We start from the raw sequence: 14,375 nt of genomic DNA on the forward strand, positions 1-14,375 counted from the left end.
AGTCTCAGGGGAAGCTTTTTTAGTCTCGAGCTTGTGAAGTCATTGAAACCGAAGAGCAAAGCTGTCCCCAGGGAGCTGGGCGAGTTCCAGGACGAAGAATCTGAAGAGCGCAGACCTCACTCTCAAAGGTGAGCAGCGCCCCTGCCTGGAGGGCGGCAGGCCGTTGGCAGAACCGCGCATGTCCGCGGGGAGGCCGGCGCGCCTTAGTGCGCACGCGCTCTCCGCGATCTTGACTCCTCCCCCGAGGGGCGGGGCAAGCGGGGCCCAAGATGGCCGCTCTCCGCTACCGGCGTTTCCTTAAGCTCTGTGAGGAATGGCCAGTGGACGAGACCAAACGGGGCCGGGACTTGGGCGCTTACCTGCGGCAGCGGGTAGCACAGGCCTTTCGGGAGGGAGAGAACACCCAGGTGACCGGAGGGGAGGAGGTTGGGGACGTCGGAGTGAGGGCCGGCGAGGGTGGGGGGTCTGCGCATGCGTCAGCCTCTCTGCCCGGCTGCACGTGTGCGAGGTACCCATCATCTTGCAGCTAGCTGCGGAGTGCGACGCCTTCTCACTTCTCTCCCCTGTCTGCACCGTGTAGTGATCAGTGAAGCGCCCCTAAGGTCCAGATGCCACTAAAGAATCAAATTGTAAGGCGGGCTTGTTTCTTCCATAACATTAATGTGTTTGTGAGCCCAGTCTAGCCCCAGGTTGTGTTTGTGAGCCCAGTCTAGCCCCAGAAACCTCCAGCCAAGCCTCACTGCCCTCCACACAGGTCCCTTGTGTGAGTAGTAGACCTTCTCGCCCCACTCTGGTGTAGGTTCCCTTATCAAGCATGGCCATGTTGGGAGAACTAGGTTCCAGGGACAGCAGTGAATTAGATGGGGTCTTACTCCGTGTGGCTTTGAATTCTCATTCAGGACACGAGGAACAGAATGCATACGACAGTCCCAAAGAGTACTCTGATCGTGGTAAATGTAACATTAGTCGGGTTCCTGACGCTTGCCTGGGGAAGTTACACATAGGTAGGACTTGAGTCAGGAAGACAGTGAACACTGACTGCTCTTTGGGAACGGCGGCCAGGCACTTCAGAGAAAACCAGACTGGCATATTACAGAAAAGAAAGCAAGCCTACAGGTAGTGAGTGGCATGTCCACAGCTATGGTTTGAAGCTGAAGGAAGGCAGGAGCCAGGCACCATACAGGGTATGGTTTGGGGTTTTTTGTTTTTATTTTTTATTTTTGTCTTCATTTTTTTTTTTTTTAATTTTACCTACAGATATGTCTGTGTACCACGTTAGTGCAGTGCCCACTGAAGCCAGAAGAGGGCGTTGGATTCCCCTGGAACTGAAGTTATAAGTGGTTGTGAGCCACCGTGTGGGTACTAGGAATCGAACTTAGGTTCTTTTTAATTGCCCAGTCACCTCTCCAGCCCTGCGTTAGAAGTCAAATCTTACCAGGAAGCCAGTGAGAAGCCGCCACGGGGGGGGGGGGGACTTTTAGTCCGGGGACTGATGTGCCCTAATTTTCAGAGGTTACTCTGGTGCTGTGGCAAATGAAAACAAGGAGCTGCAGATGAGCCTGCTGAGGTAGCAACAGAAGAGAGAGAGATGCTGGCGGTGGTTTGGATGAGGGTGGCAGCACAGGAGACGGAAGTAACAGAGCAGTCTGTAATGTGTGGGTCCTGGATGTGGGGTAAAGGAGAGGAACCAAGGACAGCGCCTGGATTCTCCTCCTTTTCTTTTTTTGGCTTGAGCAGCTGGGTGCCATTTACTCAAACGGGGACCGACTAGACGGAGGAGCAGGTGGGGTGTGGGAAGTACATCGCACGTTTGATGTTAGAGGCTTTAAACTCAAGATGCTGAGCAGACCGACTTCCATGTGGAATGTCAAGTAGGCAGGAGGTTATTTGAGCACCAGGCTCAGGCAAGAGGTCAGAGGTGAGGACGGAGATGCCCAGCACATATAGGCAGCCAGATGACCTGTGAGATGGACCACGATCTGCCAAAGCAGGAACCAGCTGAACCAGCCCACTCGTGAGTGAGACAGCACCAGTGGCCACCCCATGACCACACTGCTGATTGTCACATGGATGTTGGGTCTGGCCCAGGGACCTCACCCTGGGCTGGTGGTCTTCACTGACCCATATCGTATGGATCACGAGGCAAACCCCACAGCCTTTCTAGGGCTATGCTCCCTAATTTGTAGTATGAGCTTCCTGCGGAATAGAGATGAAGCCCCCACCCTGACTCACACACCATGTCTAATGCGGTTCTCGGTACACAGAAGCATCCAAGTGAGGCCGTCGTCTGTGAGGCCGGTCATCTCCAGATGCAGCGGTAAAGTTGCTGGAGGCAGTGGTGAGGTGAGAGGGCAGACTGTCCTGTGTGTATACTCACTGGTCCAGAGCGTCTGTGTATGTGGGTCCCTAGGCCCTGCTGACACAGGCACCATCCAGTCCTCAGTCCCAGAGGAGGCTAGATGCCAGAGGAGGAGAAACTGGCGTTCACCTATTTGATTGTTAGGGTAAGACAGCCAGCAGGGAGGGGAGAGCTTTCTCTTTGGGAGTTGTCATGCTTTGTCACCACCTAGGGACACAGATTCTGATCAGCTGAGGCCCACACAGACTTGAGTCATAGTTGTAAATGCAGGTCAGCTTCACCAGAGGTCCCGCCATGGCTGATGGATGTGTTCTGGAGGGAGTGAGCCAGGGCGTCGTGGTGGCAGTGAGCACATTACTCAGGACCTCTGTCGTAGCTCATCCTGATGTCACCTGAAATTGAGCCTGCTTGGGCTTAGTAAATCGTGGTGATAATTTTTGGAGGGAGCAGTCCTTGGCTGGGACAGGGAACAGAGTGTGAGTCACTCCCTCTGCCGCCCCCGGATCACTTAGGAAAGACCTTGGGAAGGGAAGGTGGCTCTGAGAGACGCTTCATTAAACCCACAGTAGAAGGCGGATGAGACCTGGGAGTGGCTGATGGTTGTGACCCCCACCTCTTCTCCACTTGTCCAGAAAGTGGAGCTGGAGGGGGCGGAGGCTGCTGTGCTGAGCAGCCTTGCTGAGACCTGCATCCTTGGCCTCTTAGCTTCCTGTGACCTAACACGCGCAGTACAAGGTGCATAGAACACTTGGCATGTCTCATCCGGTTTTACCCTTTGGGGGCCCCCCGGGTAAGGAAGCCATCTCTGTCCAGAGTTTTACAGATATCGAAATCTAATCAGAAAAGTAAAACCATTGACTCAGGTTCCTTGACAGTAAGAGACAAGTAGACAACCCAGCCTCTGTACAGCCCAGCCTCTGTGCCCTGGTCTGCTGCCCAGGTCTCAGCAGGTGCCCTGTTATCAATCCTCTTGAGAGCCCTCCTGTTAGGTTTCTTCTGTAAGTATCAAGTCCTCCCTCCCTTGATTCACTGTCAGACCTTCTGGATCACAGCAGTTGGGGCAAGGAGTTAAACTCTTGAGGCCCACTTCCTTTTCTGTGCCCCAGTCACTACCTCCCCAGTGCAACAAGAAGAAAGGTGGTCCTCAGTGGGACACCAGTGCAGAAAGGCCAGGCTTGCTGGAGGCCAATTAATAATTCAGACTACAGACCTGAGCACACAGCCCTCTGCCTCCGTATAAGCCAGAGGTTGGCCTTGGGGGCATCTCTCTACCCACCCTAACCCCACTGTGAGGGGTACCAGCGGGGAGCCGGAACACAGGGAACACCCACCACCTTGTGCTTGTTCCCTTTTGAAGTTGGTGGCTATGGGTCTGGTCTACTCTGAACACAGTTTTCTTAAGAGCTCTCTTTCCCTGCTGCACCTCGCTTCACAAATGAGTCTTGGAGTGGGGGAAGGGCAGACAGCTGTGCTTATTGACTTAACTGCAGGCGAAGAAGAGTGGATCCTGCTGATGAGATGTCAGGTGCAGGGTGGCTGGGAGCTCTGCTCGGCCACTGGGGAATGGGGATGGTCTGCAGATCCTGCTGCTGCTGCCCGGGGTGAGGGCTGCCTGTCCTGCCATACAGGCTGTGGCCCTTGTGTCTTACAGAGGGTTGGAGGATGGCCCAAAGAGAGAGATACCAAGCTTTGCTGAGTTTCTAGCAAGGAACAGTGCCGGCATCTCCTCCTAAAGGATCCAAGGCATGAGTGAGTGTAGTCATCCAGGTGAGGCCTGGTCTCGGTGCCTCAGTGGGGCTGCCTGGCACGTGACAGCCACAGAGAAGGCATCTCAGTGTGAGTCAGACTTTGGGGACATGCTCTAAGGACAGCGTGTACTCTCTGCATGTTGCAGGCACTACAACAATGGGGTGTGAGGAGAGCGGTGTTAGCATAGACTGAGTGTCACTGTCATTTTTACCCTTGGTTTGGAGTGGGGAGCTGTGTTGGTTTTGTGTGTGTGTGTGTGTGTAAGTGTGTAAGTGTGTAGAAGTGCAGCTGCTCCTCTCAGAGGGGTGAATGGCTGCATCCAGTAGTGGTCCCCACTTCGTCAACTCCAGGCCTTTAGTACCTGCCAACCCTTGGTGTCCAGGTGTCCTGGCCTCCCAGCCTGCCTCAGTACCCTGCCCTCACAGGCCCTTGCTCTACCTTCAAAATTTAAGTCTTTCTTAATCTTCGAGGCCCAATGACTTTGGACTGCTGTACTCCATACACCAGAAACCTGACTGGTCCTGTGCCCTCTCTCTGCCCACCCATCCCATGCTGCTCAAGCTCAGACAGTTAGGGACTGTCTGCTCTGCCTGTGTGACTCCCCACCCTCACGCCCACACCTGTCCTGTCCTGTCCTGTCCTGTCCTGTCCTGTCCTGTCCTGCAATGCTGCTGTGCCGACTGCCACTCAGCTCCACACAGCTCAAGGCAGGTTGGGTTTTAGTGCACTCGTTTCTTGTCCCCTCCTGGACTGCTGGCTGCTACTCCTCTGTGTCCCTCACAGTCTGATTCTCCAGTGCGCTCTCCTTAGTAGGTGCTCAAGAAATAGACATCCAGTTCCACTGACAGGAATGTGCTCCAAGTCAGCGTGGTTCCTGTCAGAAGTTCATTACGGAGTCAGGGACCCTTCTCCTTGTAGAGCCTCCTGGCCCAGATCCAGCGCCACCTTCATTAGCAGAGCCGTCTGCGGCACTTCCCCAATGTGCTTATGCTTCCCTTGTGTCACTGGAATAGGGGCCGCTGTACGAATTGCTGTCACCACCCAAAATTCAATTTTGAAAATGGAAATCAATGCCTGCGGCACCAACGTAGATTTGTATATATAAAAGTTTAATATGGTAAAGAGAAATTTACTGACGGCTGAGCAGGGAAGTGTGGGGAGCGAGATGGAGCTGTGAAGGGCGCTCGTCTGGGAGCCTCCATTTCATTCACGTGTGGGGAACAGCGTTGAATTTTTCATAACGCCCATGTGCGGCTTTGTCCCAAAATGTCTGTAATCTCATTAGGTGCAAATGCAAGTCCAGGTAATTTAAAGCTTTGCGTGTCAGAGTCTTTGCTAAAAACCCGTAGGGTTTCGTGAGAGATGCTGGGTGTCCCAGGTCCCAGAGTGTGTGTGCTAGTCTGTGAGTGGAAGGTAAGGTGCAGGTAGGCACAGGACAGGCTTAGCGATCGAGACTGGGGTCTCACTGGGAGCCATTAGGAGCAAATAAGACGGATTTTTAATTGCTGAGCTGGAGTTAGATACAACACGGATCCTGGAGTGGGGCTTGTTGCTTGCTGTCTCTCCTTGGGCAGCTTTACAGCCTTCTGTAAACACCTGACCTAGTGGGAAATCAGATGACAGGTAATACTGCACTGTGTCATCTAGACCCCCGAGGCTGGCCTTGAACTCACCACACCCCTACTTCCTGAGTTCTGAGATGATAGACCTGTGCCACCATCCCTGCCTACAAACTGAGGGACAGAGGGCACTGAGGAGGCTGAGGTTCTCAGGCTCAGCTCAGTTTTGCACTCAGGTCTTACAGTTGTAAGGGTGGCTCTGTTCTTTGTGCTTATCCTGTCAGGCAGCCTCTGCAGGGGCCACCGCTGGGGCTCAGATCTGTTGCTGTGCGGGCTGCCCCTGCCGGGCACTAGGATGGCAGCCGGATGGTGGGCGGGTAGGTGCAGGTGAGCAGCCATGAGAGCAGCCTTTTGCAGAGCCTCTGCCTGACCATGGGATGCTAACTGGCTGCCCAGGGGTGGCCAGGCCAGGTCCAGTTCTCACTGCATTGCCCCAGTAACACTCCTACCTGAGTGGCACTGGCCACTCATGCACACTCATTGGGTCCTTCCTGGCCGTGTTCCAGCTGGGATGTTTCTGCAGTCTTCCCTGGCCCCCCTGTGCAGGCTGCACGCAGCACACTGCACACCGCACACCGCGCGCTCTGTGTTGGTGGGCAGCGCTCTCGCTTTTTTGTCGGGGTGCAGGCTTCAGCACCGCTCATCGCACACACACTGGCTCTGTCACCTCCTTCAACTTGATGCTGCCCTCAGAGGTGGGCTTATTATCACCCCCCTTAAAGTCGGGTTCACCAGTAAACCTATAAAGTGGCAGTGCAGGAAAGATGGAAACGGAGTGAGGCATAGGACAAAAGGTGACCACGGCACAGGACAGTGCACCACAGTGGGTAGAGCTCTGCCCTGCGAGGGTTTCCCCAGACAGTGCCCAGGATTGGAATGTGGGCACGGATTATTAGACAACGGCATTGTATTAGCATCAGTTGTCCTGAATGGTCACATGAGAGAACATCTAGAATCTCAGCAAACACATGCCCGAGTTAGGGGTGGTGTTGATGACAGAGCCTTGTAAATGACCAGATAGTCGTGAGTGATACAGACGTGTCAGCCTAAAGTGAATGGGCAGAGGTCTGGGACAAGATGTGACCATCTTGTCGCTGGTGAGCAATGGTACCAGGATCCCGCCCAGGCAGCTGCCCCACTGTCCCTGCAGCCAGAGACCCTGCTTCCTGTGAGGCCTCCGCTCGCACAGAGGCTGTGCAGGCAGATGCTTGTGCAGGCTTAGAGTCTGTACGCGGACAGTCGGCCCAGCGTGGCGAGCCCAGCAGAGGAAATGACCTTTCCTGTTGGTGTTAGACATTCTGTGACTGCTGTCTGTGAGTGCAGCTGTGGATATGGGGCTGAGTGTGCATGTACATTTGCACATGCAGAGGGCAGCTTCTGCTGTCAGTCCTCAAGTACTGTCTGTCTGTCCACCCTTTTGTTTCTCCCTCCCTTCCTGTTTTGTTTTTTTTGTTTTTTGTTTTTTTGTTTTTTTCAGATAGGTTCTCTCTCTCCCCTGTAGGCTCTGTGTAGGCTGAGCAGGTCAGCCAGTGAGCCCCAAGGATCCGTGCCCAGCACTGCAGTTAGGAGTGGGAGCCCCTGTGTCCTGATATCTGAGTGGAGATGGTGCATTCTGTGTCCGAGGCCAAGAGCTTGGGGTTCGTGTGCTCTGCCTCCATGTTCTGTGTGGCTCGTTACCCACGCTTGTTCAAGAAGCAGGGTGCTGCCAGGCATAATAGCAAACCTTTAATTCCAGCATTCAGAAGGCAGGGGACGGAGGATCTCTGTAACTTCAGTGCCAACCTGGTCTACACAGTGAGTTCCAGGACAGCCAGGACTCCAGAGACCCTGACCACATCCACCCCCTCCCCCAAAGGAAGCAGCATCAGCAGTGTGCCAAGTATTCCCTCCTGGGAGGACATGGCTGCCACCTTCTGTCCTGCAGGCCCTTGTCAGGGAGATGCCAGCCCCACATGTCTTCCTCTGTTTTAATGTCTTAGTTATGCAGTTCACTCCAGTGTCAGTCCACAGCCCCCTCTCCTGGTGGCCTCCTGGACAGCCCTTGCCAGCCTTGAGCAGGGGTACATCTGTAGGAAGGCAGGCAGGGCTGGGGCTGTGTCGGCTTAGAGCTGGGACCTCATTTGACACAGGCAGAAGAAGGCTGCCTCGCTGAGATGCTCATCTCCTGATTTATTTATATGCTCACTCTTCGAGAAAGGATTTAAGTCAGGGGAGAAAAAAGCCATCGTTTGAATTCTGGGAAAACTATAAAAGAGTTTTGTTCTTCAGAAGTCCTGGCAGAGGAGTGTAATGAGGTGCATAGACAAACGGCAGGGGTGCAGAAAGGGAAGGGTTAAAGAGTGAAGGCCTGAGGATAGAAAGCCTGGCTCCCTGCACTTTCCGCGCCTGGTGCCTGTTCTGTGCTTTCTTCCTGGTTTTGGTCCTGCTTGGTTCACCCATTTTGCAACCTGGCCTCCTTTCCTCTCAAAGCCGTGTCTCCTCCATAGTCCAGGGTCTGCTGGAGCTCTCCATGTAGCCCAGGCTGACTTCACACTCCACCCTGCCCAAGTCCTGGGATTACAGGTGTGCCCCGAGCCCTGGTTGGCTCTCTCCCTTGAGGTCTTAGCAGCTCCTTGCTTAGTAGAGATGGACATGCTGGAGGTTTCCTTGCTGCCTTTATTGTTGTTGGTCTTTCATAAAAGAATAATTAATCCACTTCATACTTACCTCGGCTCACAAAGCTTGCTTTCTTTCCGAGCAGGCTTTCTGGTGCCCCTGGGCCTCAGGCAGCCCCGGGTGCTCTTCAGCTCCATGGCAGCACCCTGTGTCCTCTCCTCATTTACAGGGTCCCTTTCCCTGGGAGGGCCTTTCTTCCCTGCCGTCACTAGAGCTGCTTTCAGGATCCCTGGAGCCCACACTGCCCCCAGCATCTCTTTACTACCCACACCTGGCATGGTGTGCAGAGAGCTGCTGAAGGCTTTTGTTTGTTGAGGGCGCAGAGATCCTGCAGGTCGGGGGCGGGTGAGGCGGGGCTTTCCATCCATGGAGCTACAGGGAGGTTTGCTTCCCACAGGCACATGGGGACACCAGTGCCCTCCTCTGTGAATACATTGTACAAATAGCCCTCCCTCAAGGTCTGGGTGCAGTGTGGGGCCCACCTCCTCCGCTAACTTCCCTGGGGACACGCTGTCTTTCAGATTGCAGAGCCCGAGGCCTGTGATCAGATGTACGAGAGTTTAGCACGACTGCATTCAAACTACTACAAGCACAAGGTGAGTGGGCACAAGCCTTTGTATCCCAGCCTGAGGGGAGGACCAATCAGAACAGGCGGGACAAACCTGATTATACAGCGTTTGTAAAGAATTGTGTTTTGTGACTTTGAGATGTAACCCGTACTTTCAGCTAAGCCGACAGTGGTGCCTGGCAGAGGCCTCAAAAGGTCCTCTGAATAAGAGCCGTGCTTGTGTGTGCGCACCGTGCTTGTGTGTGTGCTGTGTTTGTGTGTGCGCGCGCCAGCGCAGGTTCCTGTTCATACTTCTCACTCAGTGATGGAACTGGTGTCACACGCTAACAAAGATGGAGTCCTAGGACACTCCTGCCAGTCCTCAGCCTCAGCATGGTTACTGTCAGATTCCCCGAGTGTAGTCTTTCCAAGACTTGAAAAATATGTCAGGAGCTCCACAAGTAGACATGGCCAAATGGAAGAGGCCGTGTGCCCGAGGGCATTCCTTCCAATACCAGCTACCGGTGTGGGCTCCACCTGGGAGCTGCTTAGTCAGAGGGCAGCGTCCTGGGCCTGCTAAGAGCTCCACAGGCGTGGCTCCTGTGAGTCCTGGCCTCCAGATGGCGCTGTCCCCCATTGTCAGGTAAACTGCAGGCTGCCAGAGGAAGGCCAGTGTGTGCAGAACTAATGTGTCTCCTCTCTCCTGCCCATGTCAGTACCCTCGTCCTAGAGACACCAGCTTCAGTGGCCTGTCGGTGGAGGAATACAAGCTGATCCTGTCCACAGGTATGAAGGCGTCACTGCCCTCCCTGCTTGGTTCGCTCTCACCAACCAGGTGAGAGGCTTGCCTAATAAGGCAGTTTTGCATGATGGAGAGTCTGAGTAGCCCAGAGGAGATCCTGGGCTCCAAGGCTCGTATGTTTGAGCCACACAATAGGGAAAAGGTCAAAGGCATTATTTAGAAGACAGAGTCATCTGTAGTGCTTTTAATTCAAGGCTGGTGGCTGGGAACATTTTAGCCAAATTGGAAGTCATTGGATTCAGTTTGGAAGGAAAATAATTTTATTTTTATGGTCCTAAGGGGGCTTTGTAAACAATGAGGCTTTTAATTAAAACAAAAGGCCATTCAGTGAATGAGTATGGGGATATCCGCCTGTGAGTTATCTGTCCCAGGAGACGTGGTCTGCAGGTTTGATATGCGGCTAACGAGGTCTGTTTGGGAGTCATGGCTAGAACCCAGCTCGTAGGAAGGAAGCCCCTGCCAGCCACCCCTCCTCACTTCCCCATTTCTGTTGTCACGGAAAGGGTCAGAGCAGGTAGGGGCTGGAAAACTGCTATTTTTATTGCCAAGGATATTGTCTATAAAAATAGGCTAACCTTTTCTGAGAGGGTAGGGCCCTGAACGTTGCCTGCCTGGTACTCCAGAAATTTCTCCTTCCTCTTGGCCATGAAGATTCGACTTTCTAGAATTCTTGCCCTTCTGGGCAGATGGGAACCTGGGAATGTCATGTGCTGTGTCAGTGTTGACTCTCAGGAGGGCAGGTGTCTCTCTGATAGTTTACTCCCACACCCCTAAGCATGCATGACCAGCAGTGAAGGGGTGTCTGTGATGTGGTGTCTGTGAGGGATCTGAGAGTGGACTCAGCACAGATGTTCCCGCCATCTTGTCCTCCCCCTTCTGCCAGACCTCAGGAAGCCTCTGGCCAGGCAGCCGGGGAGCGTGGAGACTGTTGGTCTGGCTTCCAGTCAGCCCCAGAAACCCCGACAATGTGTGCACAGCAGGCCTCGTGTTTTTGTTGAAGTTGTTTGGGACCAGTACCACCCAAATAAGGCTCCCCACACCACACAGGAGCAGCCAGGTCTGCAGGGCGGCCCTGGAGAGGATAGTAGCCGTCCCCAGCCCCATGTCACCCTGGACGCCTTGTGTAGGAATGTGGACTTGGGAAAGTCGCAGAGCGGGAGGCGCTGCAGTGCCTGCCACATGGCGGGCGGGTGCTCCAGGCTGCTGTGGAGCCAGTACCCATAAACTGTGATGGCAGCTAGGGCTTGTGTTGAAGTGGGCCTGAAAGCTAAATGGTGCTGTGATAGTGTCTGGGTTTACTGTCCAGGGTTAGACATGAGAGGCCTGCTAGGTGCCCTGTGCCCACTGCCCACTGTCACAGTTGTTGGGGTAGGGCTGTGCAGGCCTGCTGTGCCCACTGCCCACTGCCACAGTTGTTGGGGTAGGGCTGTGCGGGCCTGGGTGGGAAGAGGCAAGAACGCTGACCCAGGGCCGCCCCAGGGGAAAGCACCCAGCCACACCGTCGGCCTGCGCAGGGGACTTACAACAGCGATTCTGTTTAGCCTTGGCCATCTTGGAACTATAGACTAGGCTGGTCTTGAACTTAGAGATCCACCTGCTTCTGCCCCCTGGGCCACCACCACCTGGCTCATGTGTGGTTCTTAAAACAAGGCTCTTGTTTAAACACGTGTGCACCAGCACAGACACCCTGCCGCCATTGTGAAGATGGCCTTTCCATCTAGTGCTGGGTCCGTTACCCAGACTGCACAAGCCCACCCTGGGAAGTCTGCTCTTCTCCTGGTGTGCAGTTGAACGTAAGGTTGCAGGGTTCAGGGTTGGGTGGGGATGGGGTGAGGGTATCCAGCCCACAGGGGTCCACACTGCTGACAGCTCCTTATTTTGATGTGCTTCCAAAGCCAGTACCTTGCCTCCCTCTACCTGCCTCCTACTGATGCAGACAGTAGTAGGCCAAGCTTGAGAATAAAGTTGGGGCCATTCCTTGGTGTGTGCGTGCATGTGTAGGGCAGGAAGTGTGCCTTGGTAGTGCTGAGGGCACAGTCAGGTTGGGAGGGAAGTTGGCCATGTCCTTGCAGGTGCATGTGGAGTGGGGCAGGAGTACCTATCTGTGGTGCTGAAGGAGACAGGCCCTCACCACCAGCCACGTCTCCTATCACCACAGCCAACCCCCTCCACAGTGCAGACCCACTGCCTGGGACACAGAAAGCAAAGCATGCTCTTCTGGGGACAGTCCCATGAGCCGTCCTCATGGGCAAGTGTAAGACGACATCCGCCTGTCTGTCTTTCCCTGTGCAGACACTTTGGAAGAGTTTCAAGAGATGAATAAGAGCGTGTGGAAGAAAGTGCAGGAGAAGTTTGCGCCCACGAGGCCCGAGGAGAAGCATAGAGCCTGGACTCGGGGCCTGTACCGCCCACGGACCTGACTGTGGCGTCTTCTGATGCTTAATAAAACTGCCCGGTTTCTCCCACTCTCCTGGGTTTGAACTCACTCATCTGCCCCAGGGTGCCTCAGCCTGAACAGGGGTGCTGTATAACCTATAGTCCAGGGCACCGCCTGAGCAGAGGGGACACAGGCCCCTCCCTGCCTGAGGTCTGCAGCCCCAGGGAGGATTCTCAGCACCAGTCAAGTGTGGAAACAGCCCCAGGGAAAAGGAGGCCACCATGTGGGCATCCTGCCTGGCCCTCCCTCCCACTCAGGAGACAGCTCAAGTCTCTTCCTCCAGCCCACTAGGAATGCACATGCCCGAGTGACTGAGGGACAGGGAGCTATAGCCAAGCCTTACCTAAGTATGGTGGGGGCCCCGGGCTGTTCTGAAGGGTTGCAAGACACATGGCCACCTTACTATGACTGCTTAGAACCTCACTTCTGTCAGGTCCTCAAATCCTACTCTGATGTCCTACAGGTGGGCAAAGGGATCAGGTGGAGCCCGGCAGGGCTTGGGGTGCAGTAGGTGGAGCCCGGTAGGGCTTGGGGTGCAGTAGGTGGAGCCCGGCAGGGCTTGGGGTGCAGTAGGTGGAGCCCGGCAGGGCTTGGGGTGCAGTAGGTGGCATTTAACATCCTGAGCCTGAGAGGAGGCCGGGCCAGCAGGGTGCTGGTCTCTGTGACCCCAGCCGTGCGGGAGGCAGAAGCATGACCCCATCGATGGGCTTGGATTCTATTAATTTATTTAAGGCAGTTAACACATTAGTCCCCAGGACATGGGACATGTAAAACATTACACCAGAGAGAAGCAGTCAAACGCCACTTTGAGACAGCCCAGAACTGTCCCTTGGCTTTGGAGGCTCGCCTACAGAGCCTGGGGAGAAACTAGTTCTGGGAGCAAGGTCCACCCTGAGTCATCCAGCTACTGGGACAGGGCCACACTGTCCCCAGCAGGCACAGGCACAGCGGGTGGGATGGCCCTGGGAATAAGTTAAATACTAAAGCCCTATGAAGCTAGTAACAGCAGGCTACCACCTTCCTCAGCCCGGATGGAAGGCGGCGGGCAGGCGGGCGGGCAGAGGGCAGCCACAGTGTAGTGTTTGGAGGTTAGAGGCAGCCCACTTGTAGCCACCTGTGAGGCCCACTGAGGAATGTCAGTCACTGCTTCGGGGGACAGCAGTCTGGAGGACCTAGCATCCTCTTAAGGCACTACGGTAAACAGAGTCTCTTCAAGGGTACTAAGCAGGACTGCTCTGAAGCACTCCTGCTGGCCAGAGCCTGGCTTGGCAGGAAGGGAGGGGGAAGGAGGCTACCAGCAGAGCTGGAGGTGGGGTGGGCACCTGGCTTTCTGGGAGTGACGGGCCACCCAGCCACCTGACCTGAAGGAAGGGCAGTGCTCCGTGCAGTGGGCTCCCTATGGGGGCCTCTGGCTCTCCTCAGCGACTCATGCAGTTCTGCACATCCACGAAGCCCAGGCGCTGCCGCCGTTTCCGCTGCTCCGTCATCTGAGTTAAACAAGTGGTCGTCAGGGGGCCCAGCTCCCTCCTCCACGACACTGTGAAAGTCTGTGTCCTCCCCAGAGGGCCCAGCTACCCTTCAGCTCTGACGGCAGATGGTCAGCCCCAACCCCCGGGTTGTCCTCAGTTAGCAAGTCAAACCCTTGATTGGGTGCAGTTGGGAGACCACAGCATCTCCACGAGGGGCTATGGAGCTACACTGGGTAGCTGCCACTACACGCAGAGGACGTTCCTTCCTGGCTGCTACAGAAAGGACCTTCGGTAGGTAAGCCTCAACCTGAACCAGGGTTCCCTATGACGACGCCGGCAGCTCCGACCCCACAAGGTACCGAAGCTTGGGACACTGAGATTGGGGACACACCTGCTCCTTGAGCTCATTGAGCTGGGCAGTGAGGTGCGATACCAGCTTCATGGTGGAGCCGAGCTTCTCCTGTAGGATTCGGATCTCGTTCTGCTCGCCCTCACCCTCGCCGCTCACCAGGGACATGGCGCGCATGCGTGGGAACCAGTCCAGGTTCTTGTTCTGGAACAGAGCACAGCCAGGGTGAGGAGCGGTGAGGCGTGGTTCAGGGAGAGCCACGCCCTTTACCAGCCAGCCAGCAGGGAGTGTGTCCCGGGAAAAGCTGAACTGGCTTGGGTTCTCCCAGGCGGGATGCCTTCCATGAGGCGGCCCTGGCCTCCAGTAGGCCTTGTGCTCGCTCCCTGCCA

At 55.1% G+C, this 14,375-nt stretch overlaps 2 protein-coding genes across 4 annotated transcripts in view; one reads left to right on the top strand and one right to left on the bottom strand.

Annotated features, from left to right (window-relative positions):
- The first annotated feature begins 229 nt into the window (after window positions 1–229).
- Uqcc2 (ubiquinol-cytochrome c reductase complex assembly factor 2) lies at window positions 230–12,196 on the top strand. 2 transcript variants are annotated; one of them, XM_034524412.2, is made up of 4 exons: window positions 230–407; window positions 8,904–8,978; window positions 9,646–9,764; window positions 12,024–12,196. In XM_034524412.2, exons 1-4 carry the CDS (start codon window positions 270–272, stop codon window positions 12,052–12,054), a joined length of 363 nt encoding a protein of 120 aa, XP_034380303.1. In that variant the 5' UTR covers window positions 230–269; the 3' UTR covers window positions 12,055–12,196. The 2 variants fall into 2 exon arrangements, with proteins under 2 accessions (XP_034380303.1, XP_034380302.1); XM_034524411.2 differs by having other exon boundaries at window positions 9,646–9,715.
- A 680-nt stretch (window positions 12,197–12,876) lies between these two features.
- The window catches only part of Itpr3 (inositol 1,4,5-trisphosphate receptor type 3), a 63,909-nt gene continuing 62,410 nt past the window's right edge, over window positions 12,877–14,375 (bottom strand). For both annotated transcript variants that reach the window (XM_034524056.2, XM_034524055.2), the window contains exons 57-58: window positions 14,029–14,190; window positions 12,877–13,655 (exon numbers count right to left, since the gene is read on the bottom strand). In XM_034524056.2, coding sequence (XP_034379947.1) covers window positions 13,587–13,655; window positions 14,029–14,190 — 231 coding nt within the window. In that variant the 3' untranslated portion in view covers window positions 12,877–13,586. The remainder of the gene's footprint in view (window positions 13,656–14,028; window positions 14,191–14,375) is intronic.

This window comes from Arvicanthis niloticus, chromosome 20, assembly GCF_011762505.2.
Source record: "Arvicanthis niloticus isolate mArvNil1 chromosome 20, mArvNil1.pat.X, whole genome shotgun sequence".
Lineage (NCBI taxonomy): Eukaryota > Metazoa > Chordata > Mammalia > Rodentia > Muridae > Arvicanthis > Arvicanthis niloticus.

Excerpts from the sequence above, each read along its gene's own strand:
- Uqcc2 (XM_034524411.2), top strand. The coding sequence starts at position 270 with ATGGCCGCTCTCCGCTACCGGCGTTTCCTTAAGCTCTGTGAGGAATGG. Across the intron at positions 8,979-9,645 it reads CAAACTACTACAAGCACAAG|TACCCTCGTCCTAGAGACAC; the intron begins GTGAGTGGGCAC and ends TGCCCATGTCAG. Across the intron at positions 9,716-12,023 it reads CAAGCTGATCCTGTCCACAG|ACACTTTGGAAGAGTTTCAA; the intron begins GTATGAAGGCGT and ends TTCCCTGTGCAG.